General features: G+C 45.6%; 1 protein-coding gene and 1 long non-coding RNA gene across 5 annotated transcripts in view; one reads left to right on the top strand and one right to left on the bottom strand.

Moving 5' to 3' along the window:
- KCTD1 (potassium channel tetramerization domain containing 1) overlaps nt 1–17,316 on the bottom strand; it is a 105,874-nt gene that overhangs the window by 69,789 nt on the left and 18,769 nt on the right. The window contains exon 1 of one of the 4 annotated variants that reach the window (XM_065053379.1): nt 2,553–2,714. The exons of 1 other annotated variant lie outside the window; for it this stretch is intronic. In XM_065053379.1, the coding sequence (XP_064909451.1) occupies nt 2,553–2,618 (66 nt within the window). In that variant the 5' untranslated portion in view covers nt 2,619–2,714. Of the gene's footprint in view, nt 1–36; nt 1,911–2,103; nt 2,333–2,552; nt 2,715–17,316 lie in introns of those variants that run through there. 2 more of the 4 variants (XM_065053381.1, XM_065053378.1) reach the window with 2 other exon arrangements.
- Nucleotides 1,201–7,742, top strand: LOC110365710 (uncharacterized). The gene is made up of 3 exons (XR_002425423.2): nt 1,201–1,338; nt 4,326–4,380; nt 5,416–7,742. It is a non-coding gene; the product is annotated as an uncharacterized LOC110365710 (long non-coding RNA).

Consider the following 17,316-nt stretch of genomic DNA (forward strand, 5'->3'; position numbering starts at 1 on the left):
TTGCCACCTTTTTTTTTTTTTTCTTTTTCCGGTTACCTGTGTGGGGGAAACAATAGCAGGTGAAACTACTGTGGGTGAGGTGGTGCTTCTGTGCCCATTGGCTTCGGGGAGGAGGTGAGGCAGGGGGTCGTGTTTCACTGAGACCACCACCACAGCGGGTGAGGCGGCATCCAGGGGCTCAGCGGGGCGGCGGCAGAGTCTTTTGGGGGAGGCGGAAGGCCCACAGGCATCGCCGCCGGCCGCACCCCCCGACGGGAACACTGCCTCGTAGAGTGCCCGCTTGGCCGGGGCCACTGCAGCTGCTTCTGCCTTCACTGGCACAGCATCATTGTCTTTGGGCAGCACGTAGGGGTTGGCAGCAGGCGGCCGGGGCCGTGGCCCACCATTGAGGGCGGCAGGGGTGTAGCAGCCCCCGCCAGCAGGGTGGTGGAGGAGGTGGTGGTGGTGGGGAGGCGGGTGGTGGTGTGGTGGCTGCGGCCCCCCCAGTTTGGTGCCAATGCCAGCGATGCTGTTGAGGGTGGCAATGGAGACAGCGCCAATGCAGTGGTTGGTGTAGGTCTTGGAGAGCTTGGCTGCCTTGGAGAGCATCTGCATGCGGGTGCCAAGGAGGTTCTTCCCAATGGCCTTGTTCTCATACCAGGTGATGTCACCCTCGCTGCAGTGGTCCCGTGGGCGCTGGAAGAAGGCCTTGCAGAGGGGGTTGCGCTTGGAGAGGTACTTGACGAAGCTGGCATAGGGGCAGAACTCCGTGCCAGTCTCATACATGCGGGGCAGGTTCTCCTCATCACTGGTCTCTGCCCGCTTCTTGCTCCAGGAGGATGAGCGTGACTTGTGGTAGGGCCCCAACGCCTTGAAGTAGACGAACTTGCGTCCGTCCTCGTCCACGGCCAGCCCAAAGGAGTCCTCCTCCAGCTCCCGCTGATTCTCCCTGCCGCGGGTGCAGAAGTACATGCAGGTCTCGAACCAGACCTTGTTGAGGAGCCCAAAGGGGCTCTGGGTGCTGAAGACGCTGCAGGTGTAGAGCTTGCGGAGGTCAGCACGGGTGATGGCTTGCTTCTGCACCACCGGCCCAGCACCCTGCTCCTCCAGCTTGCGGATGACAGCGGCCAGGGTGAGGTTGGCGGCGCGGAGCTCAGGGTCCTTGGTGAGGTCGAGGGTGCGGCAGTAGGGTGGCTCGTTGAGGTAGCGGTTGAGGGAGCTGCGGATGCTGATGAGGGAGGACTTGGAGTAGAGCTGCCCGCTCTTGGAGCGCGCCTCGGCGTAGAAGGAGCGCAGGACCCGGCAGAGCGCCCCCTTGTCCATCGTCTCGAAGTCGGGGCTCTGCGCCTTCTCGCTCAGGTACTCGCGGAAGATGCGCACGGCGTAGCGGGTGGCCAGCCGCGTGTTCTCGCTCAGCCGCGCCCGCTCCGGCCGCTGCAGCAGCAGGGCCGCCTCCAGCTCTGCGTCCTCCGCCGCCCCCCCGGGGCCACTGCATCCCCCTGGGGCAGTCGCCGCGGCGCCCCCCGGGGCAGCCCCGACGCCGCTGCTGCCGCCGCCACCCGGCGTACGGCCCGGGGCGGGCGGCAGCGGCTCCGTCTCCTCCTCGCCGTCCCACTCCAGACCCATCTCCTCTTCCTCCTCCTCCTCGTCCAGCAGCAGCCCCCCATCGGCTCCGTCCTCCTCCTCGTCCCCCGTTATCTGCACCTCCTGGATCTCATCCTCCTCCTCGCCCTCCTCCTCCTCGCCGGCGCTGCAGTAGCGGTGCGGGCGGGGGGCGACGCCGCGGCCGCGGGCGGGCGGCCGGTCCCTCGCATTGTTCCCGCCGCCGCCTCCGCCTCCCCCTCCGCCGCCGCTCCACTCTCCGCCGCCGCCGCTGCCAGGCATTCTCGCCATATTGCCGTCTCCCTGCCAGTCCTCGGGCAGGGCGCATGCGCTATATTGGACCGCAGCGCTGGAGCGCTTTTGTGTTTTAATGACCTTCAGCTACCGGGAGGCAAAGCCGGGCTCTTAAAGGGGCCGCGCTCCCAGTGGTGGCGGCAGGGAAGGGGCGGGAGGGGTTGGTATGGATGGGGAGGAGGCTGAGCCGCGCTAACGGGGTACCGCGGGGAAGGCAGCGCTACTTACCGCGCCCGTCGCTCACCTCGGGTCCGTCCCGTCGGGCAACGGAGACGGGCGCCGGGGGTGGGGGAACGCAGGATGCCCGGGTCCGGCGGTTCCCCCTACACTCCTGGAACCCGTCCCGCCTCCCCATCCCCGAAAATAACCCACTCCGTCTGTGGAGCAGCTTTTTCGGTAGCAAAGGACCACTACTAAGCAGCACGGACCGAGGTCGGCGCGCCTCGCACCTCCTCAACAATCGCACGGCCTCATTTCACGGTAACTCAAAAACAAACACAGAAAAAAAAAAAAAAAAAAAGAAAAACCACACACACACAAGCCAAAACGGAAAAAAAAAATCCACCCAAAAAACTCGGGCTGTGCTTGCGCGGCAGAACGGTTCTGCCGTCGACGGGATGCTGGCGGGGTGCGGACCGACCCGAACCCCGCGGCATCACCCGCCGCCAGCCTCGCACCTTTAGCCGGGCTCCTGGATTTCGGTCGAGGGGCTCGGGAGGAGATGGACGCTCAGGGCTTTGCATCCGTGCGGCTCGGAGTCCGCCCGGGAAAAGCCGGCTGGTCGCCGCGGCGCTCGCTTAGCTTGCGGGAGCCCGGGTGAGGTTGGTTGCAGAGAGGGAGAAATAAGGACTCGGAGGCTGACAGGCGCCCCGGGCAGCCCTCTAGCGCGCTGGGGCTGCAGACTTCAGGGCAGCCCTCGCCCCTCCACCCCCACCCCGTGCCATCTAGGAAGCTCGGATCATTCCTCGGGTGCCCCTTTCAGCGACGGGGCAAAAACCGACGGGACTCCCGCAACCCACACCACTGAGCACAGGGGTGCGGAGCGGCGGACCCAACGAGGCCGCTTTTGCGGGGACTTTCACAGAGGGGAGCCCCCGGGCACCCCAGCGCGGGCGGGGAGCGGAGCCTCTGCCCTGCCCTCCACCACCTCGGCGTCCCCCTGCCCGTGTCAGCCGGCGGGGAGCTGCTGTCCCTCTCTTCCCCGGGGACGCCGCAGCCAGCCGTCTCGCTGCACACTCCTTACCCTTCCTTTCCCGGGAAGGGTCCTTTGCAGGGCTAGGCTTAGGCAGAAGGGCACAAGCCCTCGGCCGTGGGAGGCCGTCCCACCCGGGACGGGACGCCCGTGCCTCACCCGCTCCCCGCTGGTTCTACCTACACAACCCTGCCCATACCGCCTAACAGGGCAATTTCTTCTATTTGGTACCTTGAAATAAATATTCATTATGACTACTGGCTATACCTGAAATGATAGCCTGAATTGCAGAGCTGCTGGTCTGAGTTACCACATTTGCTGCTTACTCATCCGTAGGTAATTGCCCAGCGCCCGGTCCCAGCGGTCGTGGTTACTTGGCGGGGAGGGGGGGGGGGTCGGTGCCAGGCAGCGCCGAGCCGAAGGGCGGAGGCTGGCGGATATGGATGGGGCGTACGGGGCAACCCCAGCCCTCGCTGTCCGGGCAAACGTGGGATCCCATGAAGGGATGCGCAAATTGTTAAACAAATTAGGCCAATTCAAAAGAAATAAGCACTCCAGGAAGAGAGCCTGCCACTCCCAGAAAATAATTGAAAAGAAAGCCAGCACTGTTATATTGATGTAAACTCGGAGTAATTACACGGAGGTCAGAGCTGTTGCGTGCACTAAGGAAGTTGTGCTCACTCTGTAGTTTGAGAGTGGATTATGTTCCCTCTTAGGTCAATAGCATATATATATATATATGCTAGAGAATTTTTTCCTGTGCACATAAAGAGGATATAAATAACTTTTTTTCCCCCGTCATATGCTGTTTGCAACCTAATCCTAAACCAAAGTCTCCAAGACCTTTCAATGAGATTGACCAGATGCTGAAACAGACAGCTAAAAGCAGCAAGACCTTGTGGTTAAAATCAAAATGCCCCAGACAAGCACATTTTTGGAGCTATAGCAACCCCACCTGAAAGACAAAGAACTGCGAGACTTGCAGCATACACTTTTTCTACATATTTTTTTTTTTAATCCTGTATTGTTCCCACAAATGCTAAAAATGACAGGATTGGCATTGACCTTCGAACTCGATTCTGTCTTAAGATCATAGAAAAGATGAAGCCGTTTTTTAAAAGCAGCTTTTCAGAGCCACTTGAGTGCAAAAGGTAATTGAACATTTGGGTTTTTTTTTTTTTACATTTTAAAAAGATGAATACCAGGTTGACAGCTTCTGTACTTGGATGTTCATTTAATCACCATTTCTTGATTACAGGAGGTGAACTATGTTGACAGACTTGGAGATGAATATAGAGCCCAGTATACCAATAGTAAGTATAAAGGACATGAAGAACTCGCAGTGAGGTTGGAGGGTAAAAATATATATGGAGCATCCATATTACACACATCAATTGGAAACACCTCAGCAGCCAGGGAGAATTCAGAGAGTATCAAGTGAGGGCTTTAGAGTGCTGCAGGCACCCATAATTGGAAAGACACCTGCATAAGGTATATAGCTGTCTAACCTATATGTGTGTGTATGTGTATATATACATATATGTTAATCACATATATATTTTAACTTACCTATCTGCCTGCCTTCCTAAAGATAAGATTTAGCCTAGTCAGTTGTATTCCAGAAGTTTAAATCCTATTGTTCAAGCTCTCAAATTAGACAAGGTAATCGAACTACATTCCAAAACTGCCTGAGTTGCACAAGGTTGTCTAATGCAAGTTGGCATAATAACATTAAACTTGCTTCCACTCCACCCTTCATGTCACTACTCAGATTTTTATCCTGCCGAGAGCTCCACACAGGCATAGACAGCGTTTTCCTCCAGGTCTCAAGATTTGAGACTGATTCTCACATAGGTCCTGTCCACACTTGGAAAACACATTTCATTATTGCTGTCAGTAAAGAAGGTGTATGACCCACAGAACACTAAAAATGCACCTGTCCCACTAGGATTGCAACCCTAGACTGGATTATCCTTCCTTATGTATACTTGGAGATCAGTCCAAATGCCACAGAATTAACATGCCTGGTTAAAAACCAAACCCAAAAAACCTTTTCCATGAGTCAGTTGGTTTACAATCAAGGTAATGCTTGTAACCTTGTTACCAAACAGTTTCAGGGCTTTCCTCAGGTCTGTTTTAAGCTACTCTTCACCCTGGCCCCTGATCTCACTCCTGGCAAGCACAGATCTTGCTAGAGCCATGCTCTTTGGCAATCCAACTATTGTGCTAAAGCTCTTCACAGCCTTATTCTCCTTCAGACTATCACAGGCTGCTTCTTCTGTAGCCTCCATAAGGGATTATTTTACTTACAGCCACCTAAGTCTTCCTCATTCAATGTTTCTTGGCAGGTGTTTCATCATGAAGCCTCACTAGGAACTGAACCAGAATATGTCCCCAAAGCCAAGAAGCAAAGAAAATCCATTGGATTTATTTGGTCCTTGGGATCTAGAAAATATTTGAAAAAAACCACTGCTTAAACAACCTTGTTGGTTAACCCTACAGCTGACTGCATAGCATCTTTTTAAGAAAACAGCTTTTTCTTCATGTACACTTCGACTGTTATTTAAATGCAATAAACGTGCTCCTAAAATGTGTTAATATGTTTTCTAAACACAAGATATTTTCGCTGTAGAGGCAGGCTACATGGAAATTGGTTTCAGAAATCCATATTGACACTACAGAACTGGAAGGCAAATGACACTTGGGACTCTTGGAAAATTCACTTAGGGAAAAAATATGTCCCAGAAATCCTCCTCCCACTCAGAAACATGCAGTTTTGAGGTAAGCTTTTCTAGCATTTCAGAACGGTCACTTATAAACGCTAATTCCATTTCTATTTTATTCTTTTATTTGTATGTATGATATTTCTAGTTTTTTTCATTACTTCTTGATACTAGGGAGAGCTGATGCTGACATAACGTGCTATAATAGATTTTACTGCTCTTTGACGTTAAATTTTTCTTTTTGAGATTAGGGTCTCCAGTCTGCATGGCAATGAAATGGCTTTATATAACTCAACAAAGGTGACATTGATTTAGGAAAGTAATGGTGTACCCATCAGCACCAAGTAGCAGCTGTTCTTAATGAATTTTAAAATACAAAAGCTATTTTACCTCTTAGATTGTCATATTATGAAATGTTAGTGGTAGTTGTGCACATCAAAGCACCAGCTACTACTGACACACTGTGGAACGTGAAGGCGGCATCAAACCAGCCCCGTCACGAAGTTCCATGGAGCCAATTGAAAGCGTATTTCTGAAGCACGCTCGTATTTTTTTTCCCACAGGTATTTGCCATTATTCACTTGACTTATTTTTGTTTCTTTTATAAAAACAATATTTTTGTTGCTGAGACCACGATTTGTTTCCCAATTGCTCCTCTTTCCAAACAGGAGAAAACTTGAGTCATCATCTTTGTAAGAAAGCACACGTTTAGTGCTTGGCAAATTAAAAGTCAAGACTTTGTGAATCATCATTATTTTCAGTGTCAAGCAGCTGGAGCATTTTTGCTTCCAAAAATATAGAAGAGCTACGTTGTCAGACAGCTTGGAGAGAGGCAGGTAATAAATTGCATTGCACTGCATCAAGGTTTTAAAGGTCTTTTAAAATGTGCTGGAGGTAAATTGCCAGGAGATGTATTAATGTTTTATTTCACTGTGTTTCAGTTTATGTTTGCCTTTGCTTCTGTGGTGATGAGGGCACTTGAAACAAATTGGCTGGTCTGTGAGGCACAGCAGTAGCTGGTGATAGTTGCTCTGGCAGTTGTCTCGTCATTTCTATGAACTGCTGACACCGAGCAACCCGGCATGTTACTGGAAGAACATTTATCCTCCATGGAAAGAAAGAGGTCTCTCCATCCAGTTTTAGAATTTAAGTTAGTTTTTAGTCCTTCTCAACTGGATCATAAAATCTGTGCAGAGGTGAGAGAAATTTAGAAGGACTCAATAAAGGAACCTCAAAAGAGAGGTTCCCTGTGAAACCACAAAGCCTTGTTTATAGGTCTTGTAGGTCTGTGTAAGTACAAGTTTTCACTTTATACAGTGCTTCCAGTACTATATAATAGAGTATAAATTAATGCTGTATTGGATATGGGGTTCCATTCATCATCTTCCAATAAAAATTTATTTTGAACTAAAAGTTCAGGCTGGACGTCACACTGGCCTGAACGAAGTCTAGAAATGGAGGGAGGGATGACTGGTTATATGAAAACAGGGTCTGGCTGAGAAGGCTTCTTAAACATTCCTTTAAGAAAAAAGGAAGGGAAAAAAAGAGCCCTTACAATATAAGAAACAAAAAATGTAATGTAATAAGACTCTGAAGAAATGCACTTTCCACCCTGTTTCTGTACCATATGGATTCTATCTTGCTTACTTTTTCTATCCCCATTGCAAGACCCAAAGTTTTTGTGCTGCCACAAGGTGTGCTGAGGGCTGTGGTTCCCGTGCAGGGCCAGAGATAGGGCTTCAAACCCCCAAAAAACTTACGCCAGGCTTTTCTCAGAGCTGGGAGTCCTCAAGGGACAAGGCAACAGCTGGCCTTCGGCACAGCCTGGAAAAGGGAATCTTCCTCTGACCGTCGGATGGTGGCTTTATTGCCTCTTTATACCATGAATTCACTGTCAATATACTTTTGTTTTGACTTAGTGACTGAAATAAACTGATTATTCCCCTTTTCCACCAGTATTATGTCTGTGTCATAGTGAATTTGGAAATTCCTTTTCAGGTATTTATGTAGCAAGAATCCCAGCACCAATGGCCTGTCTACTTGGATTTTTGTTTCTCAATTGAGTTATCTCAGCTGGGTTGACACAAACCCAGTTTAAGCAACTTTAAAACTGGGTGAGTTCAATCAAAGCCCACTGAGAGTGTAACCATAATGTTAAATGGTGTCAGAACCCCACTCAGGCTGCCACCCACCTTTCTGTTGCTGAAACAGTAACTTACAATTAAAACCAGCTGTTTAATTTTTGTATGCCCCCTTTCATATGCCCTCATTTTATTTGATACAATGCTGGCAAATTTTACACCTAATTTCTTTTAGACTATTATCTGGTCACAATGTTCTCTGGCCCTAATAATAGAATGCCATGTTCCCTTCTTAATGGGTGAAATGCTAAAGCATGTCTAGTCATCCTGTGAGATCTAAACACACAGGAACTTTCTAAATAAGGTCTGCATCACAGATTACACTAACTGGTAAATCAGCATTTGAATAGAGGGGAACAAATTCAAAGATTATATGGAAGAAGAATACAGGGATAAAAAAAAGTATAGCATGTTCATCTCCAGTCCCTGTCATGTCCTTTATCAGTCTACTATTTGATTCATATAAAGAAAAAAAGTTGTAGATCATGTGGCAGAATATTAATAGATAATAATAATTGATAATTAATAGAACATTTGCATGCTTATTTTGATTTGACTAGTCCTTCATGCAAAAGCCCTTTCACAAACTAAATGTCGCTAATGTATGCCACTTCAGGTAAAAACTAGGAGAAAATCTTCAGAATATTGTCAGGACTTTCATTTGAGGCTTAATGTCAGAGGCCATAAAGTAAAAGGGACCCGAAGGTGCAGAGTAAAATAGAGTTCTGTATTTTAAGTTGGAAAAGTGAAAAAAAATGAATTGATTCAGAGATAAAATAAAGTTTATAAAGTTTGGTGAAAAAGACTGGATGCCTTTGATGTACCTCTCTTGGTTTTTTAGTATCAGGTAATACTAAAACAGATGAAAAATACCTTCTAACAGCTGATGAGAATCAATATTTTCTTAGAGTTTGGCACTCAAAAAAAATTACTTCTGCAACTGTCGAGAATGTTTAAATGCAACATTTTTTGTCCATCCCTGAGTTGTACCTTGCTTTGAATAGCCTTGCCTTTTTATCTCCTTGAAAGATTAAGCTGTGCCTGATTCAGAGGTTCCTTATTGGAGGATCACGGCTAAAATTTAGTTTCTCTTCAAAGAACTGAAGATGTCATCAAATAAATAAAAATAATTTTAAAAACCCTCAGACCCAACACTTTACACATTAATGGACTGAATTACTTAATTACAAGCAGGTAGTTACTTGCTAATAAAGACCCTGTTTAGCATTGTTAAAATAAGCAAGAAGAAAAAAAAAGTAAGCTTTTCTTTTGCCTTGGACAAAACAAGGTCACATTTGCAATTTGCAGTGCACGATGTCTCCATTAGCAATCTTGGCAAAGGTTTATCAAGTTATTCTGAATTATTTCCTCCAAGTTATGAGTGTGTCACTTGTCCTGTTACAGACCTGTCCCTGCAGTTTACTCTGCTGTTTACCTGTGTATTGTCAGACTTGTTCTTGCTGATATGTGTCAAAGGAAAAAAAGCAGTTTTTAAAATCAAAGCTTTGTTGTGGAAGGATATAAAGCGTGAAATCCAGACCCATTGCTTTCATTCTGGCTTTAGCGATCATAGAAACCTGCTGTAGGGCAGGACTAATCTGCCAGAAAATTATTATTGAGCCCTGGAACTCAGATATATGTACAGACTTGAAAATGTTGTTCTTTGTGCCAAGTCCAGGTCCTACAAGAACCTCACATGGTATCATCCACCTGGCTCAGAAATACGCTGCGTTCTACCATAAAGAGGAGGAAGTTTGTTAATTCCCAGGCAGCTGTGAACAATTTAATCTCTTTCCAAACAGCCCGGCATCCTATTCCAATTGCAAAGTTTCTTGGGGGATGGATAGTTTGAAGAGCTGGTGAGAGATAATATGGCCTTTATTTTAAGGTAAGTCCTGTGGATTTGGCCTTGACAGTAACATCCTGACAACAGGGTTGCCAAATCTCACAGCCTCATGATACTTAGTGGGTTTGGAATTTCCTCCTCCATATGATGGAATGAAGGGGTTGAAAATTAGTGTTTGGAAGACAAGTTTGAAACCTTGAGTTCTGCTCTGTAAAATCTTGGCAATGAGGTGAAGAACCACGGTTTTGTAATTTTGGGAAGAAGAAATCCCTGTGATTTTTAAGACTTCTTATTCTCAAGACTGGTGGCTGGTACTCATGGAATTTCCCAGATAAACTTGCCTATGAGAACTAAGCTGGTAACTTGACTTGGTTTTCTTGATAAGTCTCTTCTAAAGATTTCTTTACCAAAAAAATAACCATCCAAATCCTACGCAAGCCATCTTGGGCAATATGTTTAGAAGAGTCAAAGAATCATAAGAACTACTTCAAGAAATTAATATCCAGATTTCTTCAAGTTCTAAGAATCAGTAACTTTGTTCTGATTATTAGAACGTCTCAGCATTCAAAACCTGTTGTTTAGGTATTTGAGCCAGCTGTGCTTTTAAACAGGCTTGCACCTGATATGGTTTCCATGGGAGCTGCTTGGTGCTCAGCCATTTGCAAACATGGCTGCTTATGTAGATAATTACTTTAGAGCAAGTGAACACACCATTCTTCTGAAAACCTGACCTTTGGTCTATCTGGCGTACTGGTAGAATAGCGAAGAAAATACATCCTTTCTGTGCTTTACATATTCTGTACCACATTTTTTTTCTCCCTTGAAAACTAGCTTCACTCTAAAGCTGACTTTCAGGATACTTCTACCAAAACCTCCTGCTGTTTCACTGCATTTTCAGTAGTTACAGTTGGATTGTTCTGCACAACTCCAGATATAGCATTTAATCAGCTTGGCTCTTCTACTTTCACTGGAGTTCCCAAATTTTAAAGCTTTTCTTTTGTTCAGCAAGATATATTGGGCTTTGCTTACACTGAAATGTTTAGTAATATTCTCTAAGAAATAATTTTATTCCATCAGAAAGTACTGGTGTTTAAGTACTTAGGAATCTCAGTCATATGTGGAGAGGCAGAATTACAGGAGCTTTGTTTGTGAAGCTAAAGGGATCAAAGTATCTGGATTAATTTGTAATGTTTTTGGGATGGGCACCGTATTTGAAAGGAAGCTCTAGATTCAATTTGTTAACCCATCATTTCAAATGAGCTTCTCAGATCCCAAACAAGGAGGGACAGGATTCTGTCTTCTGAATTCCAGTTTGGCCTCTATTGCATGGGCTAATTAGGGCCAGGTAGACACAACCCCACACACTGCTGAATAAACTAGAAAAATCCCGATGTCCCACTGAGGTCAGCAGCACTAATTAGCATCCACTGACAGCAAATCTGCTTGAACTGCCTGCTGTGCTTCCTGGCTTTGGACACATCCAAAATCTTATGAGAAAATGTTTCTGATGCTATACCATGGCAGAAACACATGGTGAGTTGCTCACAGGCTAACCTGTCCTCCTTGGACTTTTATAACCATTTTCACCTACTGAGGTTGCTGAAATATTGTTGTATGGAGGGTATAATCCCAGAGTCTTTTTGCTTGTCCAAGAGGACAACAAGTTTGCCCCTTGCAGGGTACCTCTCGGCCCCTCTCTTAAGTTCTGTGAGGTCCAAGAAGCCTGGTACCATTTTGGGAAATCATGGTGAGAGTCTGAGCTCCCAGCAGTAGGATCAGTAACACAGAGAAGCTGCACAACCACCCCCATGCTGCTGAAATCTGTTAAGTCTCCATTTCTACATGCTTTCTGGCCACAAACTCTGAGCTTTCATGACAGTTCTCCCTAATGCCATGGACAAATGCCACTATCTCCCTTCCCTGTCCTGCTCAGAAGCCCACCCAAAGGACAGGCTGTGCAATTCTGGTTTTGTGCACAATCTCTGAGGGGCTGGCCCATCTCTTAGGCTTATCTAGAGCTGGGTGACTGTTGTTAAAACAACAAATGTACCTAAACCAAATACTTTTTCTGTATTTTTTGATATGCTAGTGGAGTAACACCTGCAACGTTATAGTATTTTTACTTTTTTATCTGCTGGTCAATAGGAGTATTTTAAAACAAAAAAGTAAGAAGAATTTTCACCCTCTGAAAGCTTCAGAAAAATCAAACAACATTTTTCATCATTGAACATAAGCACTGTGGATATTTGTATTAGGCAAGTCTCCTCCACAGAGTAGATCAGTAGTAATATATTTCTAAATGAAAGGTGGTAAATACTATCTCTAGAGTAGTTTCTCAAAGTCCTATGAATAAATGATTATTTTAATAGGTAGTAGGCAAGCTAGCACTTGCCTGTATGAAAGATTTAGCCTTCATTTTAACCTCAGAGAGAGAACCATTCCTCTCAATTTCTTCTGCTTTGTAGAAAGGACATGAAAAAACAAACAACCTCAAAACCAAAACAAAAGCCAACTACAAAACCAAAACCAAACAACAACAACAAAACCACCTAAGCTGAAATGTAAATAAGGAAACAAACAAAACCGGGTAATAAAACTTCTGGCTTGGCTGACACAAGAGTTTTACACAGTGCTTAAAGAGGATCTTTTTCTTCAAGTGTATCTAAAATGTCACTGAGTCAACAGTGCGGTAAGCAGAAATGGGAAGTAATTGTATTGTGTTGGCATAATAGTTTTGAAGACAGCTGGATAATGAAGAGGACACACTTGTCATGTGGAAATTACCCGTTACTACAAAGCACCTATTGCCCACTATTTCAAAGCAAAGGACTTCAAGAAGAACCCCAAAAGCAAGAAAAGATAAAACTTTGAATGTAAGACCATTGGTCACACCTCTTGTTTTGCATCCTACCATGAAGAGTATACTTGTGTTCTGGGCTGATGCGGTCTGTTGAATCTGCCAACGTGGTATGGCTTAGCAAATAGAGTGGGGAAAGGAGAATTGAGGTTCAGCTGTTTGCAGTCATCTGAAAGCTAGTGGCGATCCATACCATGCTGTCTGTGCTTGCTGCAAAATGTATACACCTTGGGGGAAAATGTCAGTAATCTGGGCACAAGAGCTAAAGACTTTCCGGTAGAATAATCTGCATCACACATTTGGCTTAGTTTCCTCATGGAAGAAATAGGAAGCTCCCTTGCTCTGTGTAGTCAACCGTCATTCAACTTACTATTGTATTTTTAAAGGACATTCTCATTAAAGAGGAAGGCTACCAAGACTGCTACTGTTCCCTAATAATACATGTGAGACCTCAATGTTGTCCTGTTAATACAGAGCTCAGAGCCATGAAGTTCTTCCGGGAGAGAGCAGGAACTCTAGAAAATCTCCTATTGTGTTTGCAAAACCAGCCATATCAGGGGGACCTCATCTTGGACTCATGAAAACCAGTCTGACACATGATGACTTGCAAAGGCATAACTGACAGAAATACAGTTTCGCCATGGACATTCCTCTTGAATAAAGAAACACACACACACACACAAAAATCCAAAACTCCAGAAGTCCAGACAAAGCAGATGGATATTTCCTCCAATAGCATCCCGTTTTGTTCCTTTTGAACCACTGCCATAGCTGTATCAGAGAAGATCTGACATCAGGATGTCAGGTCTGGGCTGGGCTAACCAAGGAAAATAAGCTGGAACAACAGTAAATGACAGGAAAAGGTGGGGGGCTGGAGCTGGGCTACAAAAGAATATGAAGTGGTTCTGAAATTAATCTCACTCAGGTTGTGCTGTCCTCCAACAATCCCCACGTGTGCCATAAGTCTGTTGGCAATTATCTGAACCCTCACAGTCCTAAAGCCACCGTGTTGTCAAACTGTGTGCAATTCATTCTGTACTTTGCTGAGAGGAGCATTTAATAGAAAAGATGTGGTCTGTCTGTCTGCAGTTTCTTCCCATCAGCAGTCCCGGAAAGAGTCATGGTGGGAGCATTTCTGTACCATCTGCACCATCTATGATCCCATGGCACATAAAGGCATATTAATGATCTCTATATCCAGAACAGGTGAATGCTCCTAGTAGCACAGCTAAATTTGAACTCTGCAGTGGTGAGCAGGGTTCAAGGCCATAGCACCTTAGATGCAGAAAAGGGAGCAGACAGATGTGGCAGTGCAAGAAAAAGGGTGCTGTAGAGCCAGGCTTCCTTCATCCCACAGCTGACAACAGGTTGGGATCTGACTCTTTTCCCTCCCAGAAGTGACTTTTCCTTGGTGAAGGCAGGAGTGGGAGCAAGTCTCATTTTCTAGGGCTCCAGCACAGGTGATGTAGAACTGGAGCTGGTTTGTTCCTCAAGGCAATCTGCTGTCCTCAGCAGCTTCTGTGTTGCTAGAGCCTCAGGTCAGCTTTGCTCAAAACCTCCAGCAACTTTCTCTCAAGTCAAACTGCTGGTGTCACAAGCAAGGCTTAAGTAAATTTGCTGTGCCTGCAGAAGCAAGAGAGGATTTCTCCTGGGACACTGAGAAGGTCTCTAGACAGGGGTGCCAAGTAGTACCTGTCTTGGACAGGTCATGCAAGTGCCGTTGTCAGGCAGGGTCATTTCATCCTGACAGTGTCTGAAAGTGAACAAGAAGTCTGGCTTTAAAGTACACAAAGGCTTCTTGTATTTGCCTTTCTTGCAACCTTCAAAGGGATATAAAACCTACTAGTTTATCGCTGTTCACTCTGATTAGAAGCAACTGTGGAGAAATTTCTCGTAGACCTCTTCTCTTGCTTCTCCTCTTTTGATGGCACTCTAAGTAGTCCAGTCTCATGCTGGTAAAATTGGCTGATAAATGTCCTGCGCCTGGTGCTCTTCTTTCTGCTGTTATTCTTCCATGAGAAGCTCCCTGTTTTTTCCCCGTCTCCCTTGTGCATCACACCCAGGTAATGGAAATGCTGCACATCAGTCCGAGCTTGGACAATGCTTCCTCTTTTCATCTGTTCTCCTCTGTCTCCAAATAACTTTGTTCTTTCTCCCATATTCTCTCCACTACCTGTTCTTCCTTCAGAAATGAGCAGAGGTACGTGCCCAGCTGCCTGAACTGTTTCCTAGATTTCTGTTGGTGGGGACTGGAAAGATGAAAGACAGGGAAAGGTGGGGCAGGAAATACACTGAGCTGATATGCAAAGCTACCCTGAATGTCTCTTCTGTCTCCTCCTTCTGCTTTATCTCTTCTCCTTTGCAATCCCTTGAAAACTGTCAAGAAAAAAAACTGCATGCTTGTCAGCTTCAATACAGGAGAAAAGCCTCTTCCCCTCTGAACTGTGATTTTATCTCAGGATGGATGACTTCCTACACTTGTCTGGGAGAATCCCTGCTTGCTCTGTTGGTCCTATGGGGGCACACAAAAAGCTGAACAGACAATACTAATATCTATGTGAAAGACAGGATGACCCTCCCCCTCTTTTTCCATGTTCCTCCATTTTTGTATAACCCTGCCTGCCTCCTGAGGAGGTTGCAACTTCTCACCTTGGCACACGACACAAAACAACTGTGATGAGCTACTCCAGGTAGCACCAAGCATTTCGGCAGTCTGCTATTACTGACCTCCCGAGACGTCTGCAGGGGAATCTCTGTGCTTTCAGCCACGTGCCCTTGCAGATGTTTTGGTACAGCAGTGGTCAGTCCTTGCCAATCTCAAGTATTTGTGACCACAAGATGTACCCAAACAAAGCGAGAAGAAAGTGAAAAAGCATTGCTTATTTTTTAAACACCGTGTTTGGGAGTATTCGCTTAACTTTTGGTTTTGAGTTTTGATTGCATTTGTTTTCAAGCCCTGTTCTGCCACCTTCTTCTCCCACTGCCCTGTCCATTCACCCTCTATCCCAAATACAAAAGCTAAGGATGATTGTTTCTCTCTTTGAAATCTGAGAATCTCTTCATTCCTGGATATGAGGCACTAGGAAATATACTGGCAGGTCAGGTGAGGAAAGAGGCTTGGCAACCCAGGTAAGAATGCACTAAACCAGTCATTTCCTTTCAAAGCATTGAACTCCACACCCTAGAGTTAGAGGTCCCTATAACAGCCTAGTCAAATAGAAAAGACTCAGAAAAGCAGAGCAGAAAGGTCCTATGTTTCCAAACTGATGCATGGACAAGGTGCCAAATGATTGCATTTCTTTCATTTGCCACAAACTGGGTTAGCTTTGAGCTTGTAGAAGAGAGAATAGCAGGTTTTTAAGTATTGCTTCTGGGCCTGGCATCAACGCTTCTGTTGCCATAATGTGTCAGACATCAGAGGCAATACACACGAAAGGATGCAGGCCAATGCTTAGGCAAATAAAAGTGGGAAAGAAGGACTGAAAAGTAAGTGCACATGGCAGGGAAGGACTCCATCCCCACAAATGTTTTGAAATTATAACGTCAATTTCCTGCATTTCAGCAAATAAAGTTACTTCAAAACAAAACCAATGAAAAAACCCCCTAGAACGCTGTGCAAGGTTGATTTGCCAGAGGCAGTTTTTGTTCTGTTAACTGCCATTTGCCACGTACCAAAGCCACAGTCCCCAAATGCTCTTGCACATTTCCCATCAGGCAAGCACACACAGGATTATGAACATTTCAGCAGTCACTCTTAGAACTGTGAAAAGGTAAACCCTTAAATGAAGGGAAATTAGTATTCTCAGCCACAGAAACCACAGCCTCAAACGCTCTTCCCCGTTGCCATCTACCAGGGCTCCTGAATGGCTGATGGATGACTGGAAGTAGATAACAGGCTCTGGGGACAAACTATGGGATGGAAAGTGATTGATGGAAAACATATAAAACTTTGATTTGCACCCTCACTTGGTGGCTCCACTGGGAACCTGGAGCAGTCTAGAGACATGTATTAGGTACTTCGCACCTACCTCAGCTGTCACAAAACTCCCTGATTTGTTATCTGCTGGCTCAAACTTCCAGTGTTTTTTCTTCCTCCTGTTTATTTTCAGACCACTCCATCTTCTCTGCCCCTCTTTCAACTTGTATCATCATGACCTGGGGCACTAATATGCATTGCCTAGTGCTCTTCTTTACTTTCCCTTGTTCTCTCCAATACTTCACCAAACATAACTGTCACACAAAAAAATATTTACTACAAGAAGTTACAGCAATCTTCTAATCAACTAATACAAAATTATCAACTTCAGAACTCTAAAAGACGTCCCAAATCCCTTCCATTCTTTGTTACTAGACTTTCTTTACCACTTCAGGACTTGTCTACCCTTGACAGTTTTACTAATGTGAGTGATTAATGGAAGAGCTCTCATTTTCTTTTGACCAACAATTGTACTGATAGAGTCTCATCACTGTTATCACAGTTGCATTGCTGTGAAGATAATCTACACAAACCACCTTCATGATGAAAACAGCACCATTCAAGTACTGTGCAACTACAAGTGGGCATTACTTCTTTGATCTTGGATACATCATGGAGACTGCCTTCTATCTTAGGAATTAGAATGACACACTACAAACTTTTATCTTTCAAAATTGCATGACATAGAAAGCCTCTACTAAAGCAC

The sequence above is a fragment of the Columba livia genome, chromosome 2, assembly GCF_036013475.1.
Source record: "Columba livia isolate bColLiv1 breed racing homer chromosome 2, bColLiv1.pat.W.v2, whole genome shotgun sequence".
Classification (NCBI taxonomy): domain Eukaryota; kingdom Metazoa; phylum Chordata; class Aves; order Columbiformes; family Columbidae; genus Columba; species Columba livia.